Raw genomic sequence first — 13,647 nt, 5'->3', positions numbered from 1 at the left:
CAACATGCGAAACCCCTTCTCTACTAAAAACACAAAAATCAGCCAGGTAAGGTGGTGGTACATGTCTGTAATTCCAACTGTAATTCCAAAACATGTCTGTACATGTCGGGAGGTGGAGGCAGGAGAATCTCTTGAACCCAGGAGGCAGAGGTTGGAGTGAGCTGAGATAGTGCCACTGCACTCCATCCAGCCTGGGCGACACAGCAAGACTCCCTCCATCTCAAAACAAAACAAAACAAAAAAGGTCAGGCGCGGTGGTTCACGCCTGTAATCCCAGAATTTTGGGAGGCCGAGGTGGGTGGATCACCTGAGGTCAGGAGTTTGAGAGCAGTCTGGCCAACATGGTGAAACCCTGTCTCTACTAAAAATACAAAAATTAGCTATGCATGGTGGTGGGCGCCTGTAATCCCAGCTACTCAGGAGGCTGAGACAGGAGAATCGCTTGAACCCAGTAGACGGAGGTTGCAGTGAGCCGAGACTGTGTCATTGCACTCCAGCCTGGGTGACAGGGCAAGCCTCCATCTCAAAAAAAAGGTGGCTTTTTGTGATGGCAGACTAGTCTGAATATGCTGCTATGTCATTGTCAGAAAGGACCATCCTCTAACATCGCAGTTTTAGCACATGTGGCTATGGATAAACTTTCCTCCTATACCATGTGCAGTTCCACCTTTGGGACTTGGCTATTTCCTTTACCCAGAATACTCTTCCCTCCGATAAATACACAGCTTCCCTCCGGCAGTGCCTTCAGGTCTTTGCTCAAACATTACACTCAGAGGAATGTCTGAGGCCTTCTATGACAATCCTTTTTAAAAAGTACAAACTGACTGGGCGCAACAGCTCATGCCTATAATCCTGGTACTTTGGGAGGCTGAGGAGGGCAGACTGCTTGAGCCCAGTAGACCAAGATGAGCCTGGGCAACATGGTGAAACTCCATCTCCCCCCAAAATACAAAAATTTGCTGGGCATGGTGGTGCATGCCTGTAGTCCCAGCTACTGGGGAAGCTGAGGTAGGAGGATTGTTTGAACCTGGAAGATGGCACCACTGAACTCCTGGGCGACAGAATGAAACCATGAAATAAAAAAAAAAAAAAAAAAAAACCAAAAAAACACACCAAAAGATGAAAACTGCCATGCCTAGAATTCCTGATTCTCTTCACCCTGATTTACTTTTTTCTATTTTTTATATCCCATATTACTCTTACATGTTACATATATTGCAAGGTGTGTAAATGGAGAAATGCAAGCTATATAGTGTGTGTGTGCGTATATGTAGTCTTGCACTCATGGACTGTTTTATTGATTGTTGCCTCTTTCCCAAACTGGAAGCTCTGTGAGAACCAAGATGTTTGTTTTGCTCCCTGCTGTATCTACAAACCCAGAACAATGCCTGGCACTCAGTATGTGCTCAATAAATGTTTACTGAATGCCTCAAATGTAAAATGCTCAAAGCAGTTCCTAGGATATAACAACAGATATTTAGAAAACGGCTTGTTGATTAAAATCTTATCAGTTGACATAAAAATTTCAAAGGTGAAATTTTACTGAGGTTTTTCATAAAAGTGGCCCTTACTCAAACCCTTAGATAACAAGGCAAACTTACCGTAATAGGTTAAGGTGAACTACTCATTTCATTGTCTTCCATCTACCCAAGAAAAAGAAAAGTGACTCACATGTTTGGTGAAACTTTTCCATTCATTATGCTTGGTTTTACCAATTTTTTATAGCTATTGGGAGGCAGGAAAGAGAATTTTGGCCCCAGAAACCATGAGGTTTGGGTCAGAGAGAGGCAAATGGGGAAGGGGTCAATGTAGGCTCAGAGTCACATTTCCAGACCTCAGGGGCCAGCAGGGTGTGGCACTGAGGGGCGGCCAGGGGCTGGGGAAATGTGTCCACTCTGCTGCTGGGGCAGTCCTGGGGGCGGATCTCCTTGGCCAGCTGCCCCTTCTTCTTCAACGTGCAGGCCTCCTGGTATGGTGGTGAAATGGGGGGCTGTGTAGGTGGAGTATACTTGTACTCTGAGCCATCCTCTAGCTGCAGGGACAGAGGGGTAGGGAGACAGTCAGGACCTGGGAACCTAGGACAGCCCTTCCTCCCACCCACCTACTGTTGGTTGGGCACTCACGTCCAGTGGGTAACTGCGGTCCGAGTCATAGGAGCTCAGGTCCCCACAGGTCACAAAAGGCACAATGATGCGAGTGGGACCATCCAGCTGGTTGAAATCTGAGTCTTAGGAACAGGGGGAGACAACTGAGAACAACGTCAGGACGCCTGGGGCCAGTCATGACACAGGCAGCGGCATGGGTGCCAGGCCTTCCCTGCAGATCCACCAGCTACTCTCTTCCCACCCCACCATAAATCCTTCATTTGGTTTGGATCACCTCCTCGGGGAGGCCCTCCGTAATCACCCCTTCTAAAACATCGGTGCCCTGCTCTTTTTCACTGCACTTATGTCCACCTGACATTGGATTATATGTGCCTGGATGATGTCTCCCTCACTCAAATGTCATCCCAGGGGCAGGCTCTCTATCTCTTCCCACTAGAGGCTGAAGGGACAAAAGTTTCACACGGAGGAGGCTTCCACCTGGGGGTATGACTGAGATCTTCCTAGGAGACAGTGTCCTTAGGCAGGTGGAGACTCTACTGGGGCAGGGCTCAGGATCCTCCTGGGATGGAACTTTCACCAGGCCCAAGAGTCACCATTACAGGACTGCCTGGGCTGCAGCTCCTCGTGGGACAAAATACCCATAAAGGGTAGAATTTCTACCAGAAAATGGGGCTGAGGATCTCCTTGGGAAAAAAATTCCCATGGGGGGAATAGAGCCTCCACCAGTGGGTGAGGCTGTGGGCCCTCGTGGGACCTAGATTGCATAAGGTGGGGCAGAGTCCCCTGGGGGTGGCCCGTGCTCTCCAGCTCTCACCGTAAGAGTGGTCCAGCAGGGGTTTGCTCAGGTCCGGCATGAAGCCCTCGGGAGGGTCATAGCCCTGACAGACAGCGAAGGCCTCTGCCAGAGGAATACAGAGTGAGGTGTGACTTCCGCTTCCTTCTCGTGCAGGCAGCATCCCGGAGATGCCCCCCTGCCTGCCTGGCCCCTCCACCCTACTGACCGATGCTGGAGTTCCGGCTGCTCCTGGGCTTGGCGCACAGCACGCTGGAGAAGAAGACCCGCAGCTGGCTATAGAGGAGCGTCACATCCCGGCCTCGGAATATCTGCAGGGTGGGAAGGCAAAGACAGCGGGTGAGGGTGGCCCTCAGCAACCTCTCTCTACTCCACCAGCTTCCTTGAGACTTACCTTGGCCACAAAGCAGCCCCCTGGCTTCAGGACATGTGTAGCAATGTTCAAAGCCTGTGGGCAGGACAGACAACTGAGGCTGAGGTGGAGACAGCCAGGAGAGGGCCAGTGGGTCAGGGGTGGCCAGGGTTACTCACAGCTAGGAGGAGCTGCGCCTGCATATACTCGTCAACATCATGGAGACCGGTTACTGTGGCAAGAGGAACAGTGTTAGGGGGGCCCATCTGGCTCTGTGCAGCTTCTTGTACCACACAGATCAGAAACTAAAAACATTTTCCAGGCTCTCTTACTGCTAAGGTTCTGGATGCAAATTACTATCTGCCAACTGAATACATATTCTGAGCTCCTAACCTTATAACTCATTTGAATTCTAAAACAACATCACGTACAAGCATCATTAGCATTTCCACCTCTAGCCCAGACTGCTCCTCTGAACTCGATTCACAAATCATATTCCACATCTCTAACACATCTGCAACCAAATTCCTGACCTTCCTTCCCAAACCTGCGCCTCCCACCACCACCCCCCCATCTCATCTGAGCCTTCTAGTTATTCAGGTCCCAAACCTTAGTCATCTCTGATGCTCCTCCCCGCATCCTCTCCTCACACCCACATTCAAGCCATCAACACATCTACTTTCAAAAGATCTGACTTGACCTTCTTCTCCTTTCCACCACTGCCCCACCATTCTCACTTGCTTGGACTACTCCACCCTGGAGCCCCTGCTTCTGCCCTTGGCCCTCACACAGCTCACAGCAATCCAAGCCTAGCACGGTCCTCTTCTGCTCGCAACCCTTTCATGGTTTTCTCCAAGCTGTCATCTCGGTGAAAACGCCAACATCCTCGCCATGGCCCATGAGGCCCAAGAGGACCTGTCCCCTGTCACCTCTCTGATGTCACCTCTTACCACTCTCTCCCTCACTCTGTTCCAACCACAGTGATCTCCTTGTCTTTACTCATACATACGAAACACCCTCCTGCCTCAGGGCCTTTGCACGGGCTGGAATTTTGCCTGGATTGCTCTTCCTCCAGACATAACCATAGCTTACTTCTCCACCTCCTTTAGTCTCTGCTGTTAAGTCAGTGAGGCCTTCCCCATCCACTTCATTTAAAATTCTAACAGGTACTCTTGCCTTCCTCCTGCTCAATGATTTCCCTATAGTATCTATCTCCCACCGCCTTTTTTCAGAGACAGGGTCTCTGTTGCCTAGGCTGGAGTTGTAGTGGTGCGATCATAGCGTACTGTAACCTTGACTTCGTGGGCTCAACTGATCCTCCTGCCTCAGCCTCCCGAGTAGCTGGGACTATGGGCATGCACCACTATGCCCAGCTAATTTTTGAAGCCAGGGTCTTGCTATGTTGCCCAGGCTGGTCTCAAACTCCTAGCCTGAAGTGTTCTTCTCATCTCATCCTCCCAAAGCACTGGGATTACGGGTATAAGCCACCATACCTGGCCCTATCCCCTTTTAATGGTACAAAGCTCAGTCATTTATTTACTTTCCCATTTGCTCCCACTAGAACATCAGCTCTATGAGGTTAAAGATTAATGGAATTTTATTCATGAATGTTTTCCCGACACAACAGGTGCTCAGTAAATGTATGTTGAACGGATGGCTGGCTGAAAATGAATGAACAGTGCAAAGGAATTGGCCAGTTGCAGAGAGATGAGAGCAGGGAAAGGTAGGCAATAGACATGAAACTCAAAGGGTGGGGTGCGAGTGGGAGGAAGAGAGAGGCAGAGAGAGAGCAGGAGCAAAGGTAGGGAGAAGTTGCTGGATGTGGGAGAAAGCTGACAGCAGAAGGGAGAAGCAGGGAGTCATTGAAGAGGTGAAGTCAACCAAGGTGGGAAATCCAGAGAAGGACACACACAGGGACCCCGCCTGGCCTCCCACTTTCTGTTGCTATTTACCATCAGGAGCCCCGTCACACACCACTAGGTCCGCAGGGCAGCCCTTAAAGTGCTGGATGATCTCCTTGGCAGTGGACAGCTATGGAGAGAGGGAGGATGAGTGGTCCCATGGCCCTCCACTGCTGCCCTCAGATCCCACCTGCCCATGGTCCTGGCCCACAGACCCTGGGTTAGCCAAATTCCCAGGCTTTGCCTGTCTAAGACTGGGCTCCATCTCTGGGGACCCAGCACCATCATTTTCTGCTGTGTCTCTGCAGTGATGACCTGCTGGCTGTTTCTCCATGGTTACTCTCTTGTTCTGTTTCTCTGTTTCTCTTTGACTCTACATAGACCCCAGGTAAAGGCCTTCACCCAGGATATACCCCAGCACCCTCAGCCATGCTCTTACCTGAGTGATGTCGCCCTGGATCTGTACTACACCTGGTAGTGGAGCCATAGCCTGCAGGTCCACAGCCACCACGTGGCCGGACCCTTGGCCTCTGTGGACAACACGACCCATGTCAGCCTAGTTATACTCCCTGGCCCCTCCCACCTAGCCGGCCCTCCTGGGTCTCCCATCTGGGACCCCCACACTTACCCAATCTTCTGGCTCAGCACTTGGCTCCAGCTGCCCGGGGCTGCGCACAAGTCAACTGCCCGTGTCACGCCTGGGCACACATAGTGAAAGTATCCTGGTCAGCTGCACCCACTTCTCCAACCTGGAGATCCCTGCAAAGTTCACCCCTCTCCCCTGGGGAGCACCCACATCTCTCCACTACCCAGGTGCCCAACTCCTCTCCGGTATTCTGCCTATTTTCCTGCCTGTCTCCCTGCCCCAGAGACCCTCTGAGCCAGCCCACCTACCATAGGGAGCTCTGCAGACCCAGCCGACTTGTCTATCTCCTGTGCCCACCTCACCACCCAGTGACCTGCCCACCAGTCAGGGACCTTGAAAGAGATGGAATTCCTTGTCCAGTTGTAGCAGTTTGAAGGCGCTGCGGGCACGCCAGCCATTCTCCTTGGCCAGGCGGTAGTAGACATCCCGCTTGTCCTTCGACGTCCGTCCCATTTCATACACCAGTTGCCCAAGGACCTGTGGACAGTCAGCTGATGCCTCCCAGTATCAGTAACCAGATGACTGGGCGATCACCTACCTCTATAGGGCGGAGAGAACCACACGAACTGAACTGGGCTCATCTGACCCACATGACAGCTCACACAGAAGATGGGCTGACCGAAGCCCTGGCACTGACCCCACTGACCTTGTAGGGCCCGAAGGACCCTATCACTGAAGGCTCCATTGCTTATCACACAGACCCTCTGCCCCCATCACTTACCCCACAGTTCCCACAAAAGGTCCCATAAACCCAGCATTCATCCCATAGATGGCCCACTTGTGAACCTGTCCACCTCCCATCACTGTCACCCACACTCCACACATTAAACCCTGTAACAGTCACTGTCAACCCTTCTCTGCCCATGTCATGCCCATTAACATCTCACTGCCTGTCTCCCCAGTTGTCCCCATTGTCCCTAGATTCATATAGTCCTATTAGCCTCCCATTAATCCCTTGCTTTGCACCATTATCCTAATACAACCTCATTGTACCTCCCACTCCCTATATCTCTCTCATTCTACCCCATTCCCCATTAATCCCTTAAACGGTCCCATTATTACTACATCCTTATGAACCTCTATTAATGCCTGGAGAATCATGGCTATTAGCTCCCCATTGAGCACTCAATTACTGATTTATCAGCCCCCATTAACTTAGTTTTCTCCAATAGACCCTTCATAGATCACAGCACTAGTCTCCTGCCCTGTAACCCTTTTATTAACAAACACATTACTCCCTGATGATCATTCGTCAGTTCCCCATTTTCCCCTCACTGTCCACCCCACTCTCCATGGATCCATCACTGGATGATGACACTCCAACAGTTTACTATTCACCTACTATGTACCCACAAAAGTTAAATCCCCTCAAAACCCTAGTTTACTATCTCCCTTTGCTCATTCTGTCCCCATTAATTCCTCGATGGTCATGCCACCATAGCCCAACTACTGACTCTGACTACAACACCATCAGCCTCTCATGATCTCTTCTTTCACCACGACCCCTTGATCATGACCTCCATCTGCTGATTCCCTCCACAGCCTCACCATCATTCTTGCCATTACTATGCCCCATCACTTTCCGTTAACCTGTTGAATATCATACCTCCATCAATCCATCGGGGATCACTTTCCCATCCACCACTCATTGTATTCTAGTTGCTTACTCTGCCACTCTCTCATTAATCAATCAATGAACACTTTGACTAAAATACTCTTATTCGCCCCCATTGATTCCTCAGTAACACCCGACACTTGCGCTCCACTCAGCCTCCCATTAAACAGCCTTCTGACCACACTCCCCGTCCCTCCTTGTCAATACCTCAAAGACCACAGCTCCATCGGGACCACCAGGTCCCCCTCCAGGCAGCTCTGACCGCTGCATCCCATGTCCCCACCTTGAACCCATCCCGCCTACCGGTCCCTTTCTGCAGACAAACCTTGGGTCTAGAACCCACCAGGTGCCAGCCGCCGGACCTCCCTCCTTCCCCCACCGGTGGGACAGTGCAGGCCTGCCTCAGCAGCCTCCGCCCGCATCCCCGCCCTCCGCACCCCAGGTCCCACCTTAGTTTTTGGATCAGGGTGGTCCTCGACCAGCCTGTGCCTCCGCGAGAGCGCAAACGGGCGACAAGTCGTAGGGCTTCAGTTTGTGCTCCTAGTCCACCCGAATGTCCGGTGGGCAAGCCTATGGGCTGTGGCAGCGTGGCAAACTCGGCATCGTGGATCGCCCAGGCTCCGGCGTGCGGGACCTGATCTCAACGTACAACGTGAGTCCCGTCGTCTGGTGTCGACGTAACTGGGGCTCGCGAACTGCATTTCCCGGCATGCAACGGGCACGTCCAAAGCGGCTAAATCCACGCACTGCGTGGCTGCAGCGCCGCGACGCGCAAGCTGTCAGCGATTCTTTGTTCTTTTTATTCCGAGGACAAGATCGTTTGCTTCCCCGCCCCTCCCTTCTTGGACCTTGCTTGTCATTTAGCCTGTAAACTACATTTCCCAAGATGCCACGCGCACGATGGCGCCCATTCATTTTTCGCGTGCCGGGAAGCTAAATTACCGCTGGGGGCATAAACGTGACAGTAAGGAAAATGTGTTCTTGAAGTGACTAGCGCCCGGAGGCTGCTCTGCTGCAATTTCAGATCGCACTACAGCTAGTGGATGGCGCTGGCTGAGTTTTACCGCTTCAGAACTTCAGTTTCCCTGTCTGGAAAATGGGGATAGTCAATAGTACAGACTTCACAGCATTACTTGGAGGTTAAATAGGTGTAGCTAAGCCACTCTCTGACCCTTCGTAATTTTGTCATCTTCAAACATTTTAAATTACAACCCAGACACAAAAAAAGACTATACATCCTGACCCAGTGGACAAACGGAAATATAATGAAAACGTTTATCATGGCGTTTACCGTGTACTAGGCTCTAAATGCCCTCAGTGGTGTGCTGGTAAATGGTTAACCACTGGCTGGAGCAGGGGTGGTGGCGGCGGGAAGGGAGACTGGTTTCTAGCATTTGCCAATTTCTGTGGCTTAGGTACAATCTTCTTGTTAGATTTCAAGGTACCGACCTGTGGTCACTGAACAGGGAATTCAAAAGAGATGCAGTAGTGCACTATCATGTATTATTTTTACCATACAGATAAAATGGAGCTAAATAACCTCAAGAACATAGACAATAGTGGAATGGGGTAAAATAATTAGGAAGTGACGAATTTTGAGTAAGTTTATATCATTTCTTTTCTTTTTTTTTTTTTTTTTTTGAGATGAAGTCTCGCTCTTGTCCCCCAGGCTGAAGTGCAGTGGTGCGATCTTGGCTCACTGCAACCTCTGCCTCCCGGGTTCAAATGATTCTCCTGCCTCAGCCTCCTGAATAGCTGGAATTACAGGCGCCAGTCACTACATCTGGCTAATTTTTGTATTTTTAGTAGAGACAGGGGTTTCACCATGTTGGCCAGGGTGGTCTCGAACTCCTGACCTCAGGTGATCCACCTGCCTCAGCCTGCCAAAGGGCTGGGATTACAGGCGTGAGCCACTGCACCTGGCCACATAATTTCATTTTTAACCATAGCTGTTTAACTTTAGGAGGCTGAGGTGGAAGGATCGCTTGAGTCCAGGAGTTCAAGACCAGCCTGGGCAATATGATGAGATCCGCATCTCTACAAAAAATAAAAATAGCCGGGCATGGTGGTGTGCGTGAGTAGTTCCAGCTACTTGGGAGGCTCAGATGGGAGGATTGCATGAGCCTGGAAGGTCAAGACTGCAGTGAGCTTTGATTGTGCCACTGCACTCCAGTGTGGGTGACAGAGTGAGACCCTGTCTCAACAAACAAAACCAATTGTTAAACCAGCTGTTTAACAACCAGTTTGCAAAATTCCTGAAAATTGAATAGCTCCTCCCAACTTGTACAAGTTGGCTCCAGCATGTCCTTCCCTTTGTTCATTCATTTTAATCCTGACAACATGCATATGAGTATTAGTCAGGGACTGTGGCATGCACCTTTAGTCCCAGCTACTCCAGAGGCTGAATTGGGAGGATCCCTGGAGCCCAGGGTTCGAATCCAGCCTGGGCAACTTGGTGAGAACACATGTCTCTTTAAAAAATAAAAGGGCTGGGCGAGGTGGCTCACACTTGTAATCCCAGAACTTTGGGAGGTGAGAGGCGGGTGGATCAGTTGAGGTTAGGAGTTGGAGACCACCCTGGCCAACATAGTGAAACCCTGTCTCTACTAAAAATACAAAAATTAGCTGGGCATGGTGGTTCGCACTTCTAGTCCCAGCTACTCAGGAAGCCACGGTGGGAGGATCGCTTGAACCCGGGAGGCAGAGGTGGCAGTGAGCTGACATTGTGCTACTGCATTCCAGCTTGGGCAACAGAGTGAGACTCTGTCTCAAAAAACAAACAAGCAAACAACAAAAAAAAATCTGGATGCTGTGACTCACGCCTGTAATCCTAGCACTTTGGGAGGCCAAGGCAGTGGGATTGCTTGAGGCCAGGCATTCATGACCAGCCTGGCCAACATAGTGAGACCTCATCTCTACAAGAAATAATTTAAAAATTAGCTGGGCATGGTGCTATTTGTCTATAGTCCTAGTTATTTGAGATGCTAAGGCACAGGAATTTGAGGTTTCAATGAGCTGATCATGCCACTGCACTCCAGCCTGGGCAACAGAGTGAGACCCTGTTTCAAGAAAAAATAAAAAATAAATAAAGAACAGAATAATTGATTCCTTAGCACACGAGCTTCACCAGGCAGGGATTCCTGTTCTGTCATGTTCACTGCTGCCTCCCAGTGCTTGGAACAGGGGTGGTGCACAGTTGATGTTCAATAAATGTTGGTTGAATTCATCCTTTTGTTGCTTCGTTCCTTCATTTTTACCCCAGTGGTGCATCCTGCATTTTCATGGAGCCCTGGGTGGAGGCGTAGAGACTCTGAGAATCAGGGAAGAAGCCAGAGCTTTGTCAGCAGAACTCAAGGGCATTGTGGGGACTGTGGGAACAGGACTCCCCTGCAGAGGCGAGCAAGTGTGAGAAAGGAAGGGTTCGAGCCACCAGGCCTCCGCTCCACAAGAGAGGAGGGGGTGCCAGTCATTGGGGGCCTATGTTCACCCTGTGGGACGCTTCCCACGTCCTGTTTTCTTGCCGCTCATGAAGAGGATGTTTAACTTTTAGCAAAGGAACTTGCTTCCTCCAGCAGGGCCGGGGGTTCGGGGGACAGGAGCCAGCCTCTGAACTCTCCAGGATCTTCCCGAAGTAGGGTGTCGGCCTGCAGCTCCCACCCGGCACCCCACTGAGTGTAAAGGTGTCCTCCCCTTGGCCTCCTGGAGAGGTCAAGGAAGAGGGAGCTGCCAGGCCGGCTCTTTCCCGGAGGGGGCATCTTAGCAGTGGGAGAGAAAGAGGGGGGTGGCCCAGGGGCAGGGGACTAGGACTTTGCTGCCCAGGGGCTGCTTTGAGGAAAGGAAGCGACTGGAAAGAGTTACTCCGTGGGGAGCCTGCATGAAAGGACAGATTGGAATCCTATATGCAGCCCAGCAAATGGGACTTGGCTTTCACTGAGAAATCATTAATTCCTTCCACAAATATGTATCGAGCAGTTACTATGTGTCAAACATTGTCTTAAGTGTTTTGCCTGTGGTAATTAATTCAATCATGTCAATAGCCCAGTGAGTTAGGCGTTATTCTGCCCTTGAGGAAGCTGAGAGGCAGTGAGGTTTAGGAACTTGCTTGTTTAGCCACGCAGCTAATAAGTGGCAGGGCTGAGAAAGCTTTTGCTGTTAACTGCTTAACTGTGTCCCTCCCTCCCCTAGATGCTACCGAGCAGTGACCTGTTTTAATCAAAGGTCTCCTTAGAACTGATGAGAACCCCCAAAGTGACTTTTAACAGATTTCACAGGACTCCCAAATGTTAGACGAGGATCTGCTTTACTGAACCAACAAAAACCTTAAATGACCCTGAGAAGGAGCCCTACTTTGATGAACTAACAAAGTGTTCTTATCCCTGGCATGGCCTCAAGGTCTCAGTCCTACTTAAAGACATCTGTTCCTTCTACAACAGGTTGCCCCATGCAGCCAGATCACACTTTCCCTTTGTTTTCCCGCTGCCGGACCGGCTTATGGTGAGCGCCCACTATCTGCAGTGCCCAGAAACTTAGCGGAGCTGTGGGGTTCTTAGAGCTGCACAGAGGTTCGTCTCTCCCCTAGAAGAGTTCCTCTGGCAGAAATAAGAGTAATGGTAATAATACGATATTAGATAAGTGGACTTTATTGAGCACCTACTGTATGCCTGGTAGCCCTCCCTGTGTTGGGCCATGCTGGAAGGCCGGTGGGGGCAGGGCCTGGGAGGGAAGGAGAGCAATCAGAGCAGGAGGCTATGCCAGGGAGGTGGCGAATGGATGCAGAGGGGAGGGGGGTTGTCTATTTATTTTTTTATTTATTTTGTTGAGACGGAGTTTTGTTCTTGTTGCCCAGGCTGGAGTGCAATGGCACGATCTCGGCTCACCGCAACCTCTGCCTCCTGGGTTCAAGCAATCTCCTGCTTCAGCCTCTCGAGTAGCTGGGATTACAGGTGCCCACCACCACACCCAGCTAATTTTTGTATTTTTGGTAGAGATGGGGTTTCACCGTCTTGGCCAGGCTGGTCTCGAACTCCTGACCTCAGGTGATCCGCCCACCTCGGCCTCCCAAAAGTGTTGGGATTACAGGTGTGAGCCACTGCACCCAGCCCATCTATTGCTTTTTTTTAAATCCAAGATAAGGTATGCTAGTTCTTTGGATGAGACACTTCAGACTTGAAATATGTATACCTGTGTCCCGCCCCCCACCTTTAGCCACGTGGGCCAAGGCCTCTGGTGACAGGTGTCTCTTTCCCTGACCAGCTGGTAGCACAGATGTGTAATGGCTCTGGGTGGGGGAGGGGTATGAGGGGAGAGAGAAATCAGAGTAGATAGGAAAGGAGACAGAGGCAGGAGGAGGCTGGGCAGGGTGTGTGTGTGTGTGTGTGTGTGTGTGTGTGTGTGTGAATACGCTAAATGTATCTCACCTGCCTGTTCTCAGCCACAACCACGCGTATGTGAGCTGCACCTGTGTTTTCCTATGTAACTTGCCTGATTGGTACCGTCTGCCTGAGCAGTTCATCTCTTTGGGGTTGTGTGTGTGTGTTGCTTGGGTATTTGTCTCCTTTGTAATGGTTGTGGGTGATGAGTGTGTCAGAGTACTTGTCCCTCCTATGTGTATATCTATGTGCACGTGTCTTTCTTTGTATGTCTGTTGCTGTATTTCTGTCTCTCCTTAGCAAGCGGCTGCAGGTATGTGTGCCCTCGGGGCGTTTCTTCTGGTGCTATGGTATGAGTACTATCTGCTTCTCCTGTTTCTTCCTTGTGCAGCTTTCGGTGTGGTTTCTGGATTTCTTCTTTGCAACGATAGTAAGCGTATTCTGCATTCCTGTACTCCGTGTTTGTGTGCTGGTATATGCTTTCCCTGTATGTTTCTTTTCTGACTTGATTTGTGACTAGCTGTGTGTGTACACGGCTGTGTGCAGCCATTTGCTGGAATGCAGTTGTGTGTGTGTGTGTGTGTGTGCTCGCACGAGAGAGAGAGAGACAGAGAGAGAGAGAGAGAGAGAGACACTGTGGCTTTTTCTTTTTTATTATTTTTTGGCTCCCCCACAATGTAGACTGTGGCTTTTCTGTTTGTACAATCATGTCAGCCTGTGAGCGCCTCTCTGTGTGACTGGAGCTGTATGCGGTTACATGTGGTCACAAGTGCACATGCAAGTTCACATACACAGAGAAATCATTCTAGGGTTTGAACCTGGAAGTTTGCCTCTGGGGCCATCTGAACCTGGATTGTGCGTGTGGG

The 13,647-nt window shown here is 50.5% G+C and overlaps 1 protein-coding gene across 3 annotated transcripts; it reads right to left on the bottom strand.

Annotated features, from left to right (window-relative positions):
- Positions 1-1,087: 1,087 nt before the first annotated feature.
- FTSJ1 (FtsJ RNA 2'-O-methyltransferase 1) lies at positions 1,088-8,234 on the bottom strand. 3 transcript variants are annotated; one of them, XM_017523843.2, is made up of 11 exons: positions 7,862-8,234; positions 6,130-6,337; positions 5,780-5,849; positions 5,591-5,681; positions 5,203-5,281; positions 3,430-3,482; positions 3,293-3,346; positions 3,107-3,209; positions 2,920-3,003; positions 2,124-2,227; positions 1,088-2,032 (listed from the first exon to the last, which is right to left on the bottom strand). In XM_017523843.2, exons 2-11 carry the CDS (start codon positions 6,248-6,250, stop codon positions 1,778-1,780), a joined length of 1,014 nt encoding a protein of 337 aa, XP_017379332.1. In that variant the 5' UTR covers positions 6,251-6,337; positions 7,862-8,234; the 3' UTR covers positions 1,088-1,777. The 3 variants fall into 3 exon arrangements, with proteins under 3 accessions (XP_017379332.1, XP_017379334.1, XP_017379333.1); XM_017523845.2 differs by having other exon boundaries at positions 2,124-2,221; XM_017523844.2 differs by having other exon boundaries at positions 6,130-6,274; positions 7,862-8,198.
- Positions 8,235-13,647: the final 5,413 nt, after the last annotated feature.

The sequence above is a fragment of the Cebus imitator genome, unplaced genomic scaffold (assembly GCF_001604975.1).
Source record: "Cebus imitator isolate Cc_AM_T3 unplaced genomic scaffold, Cebus_imitator-1.0 Scaffold30, whole genome shotgun sequence".
Taxonomy (NCBI): domain Eukaryota; kingdom Metazoa; phylum Chordata; class Mammalia; order Primates; family Cebidae; genus Cebus; species Cebus imitator.
This window is presented reverse-complemented; position numbering and strand designations above follow the sequence as displayed.

What these genes read in the sequence shown, in the direction of transcription:
- FTSJ1 (XM_017523843.2), bottom strand. Translation starts at nt 6,250, where the DNA reads ATGGGACGGACGTCGAAGGACAAGCGGGATGTCTACTACCGCCTGGCC. An exon ending in TCCAGGGCGACATCACTCAG is followed by an intron (nt 5,282 to 5,590) that starts GTAAGAGCATGG and finishes CTCTCTCCATAG; the next exon opens with CTGTCCACTGCCAAGGAGAT. An exon ending in GGGGCTGCTTTGTGGCCAAG is followed by an intron (nt 3,210 to 3,292) that starts GTAAGTCTCAAG and finishes CCCACCCTGCAG; the next exon opens with ATATTCCGAGGCCGGGATGT.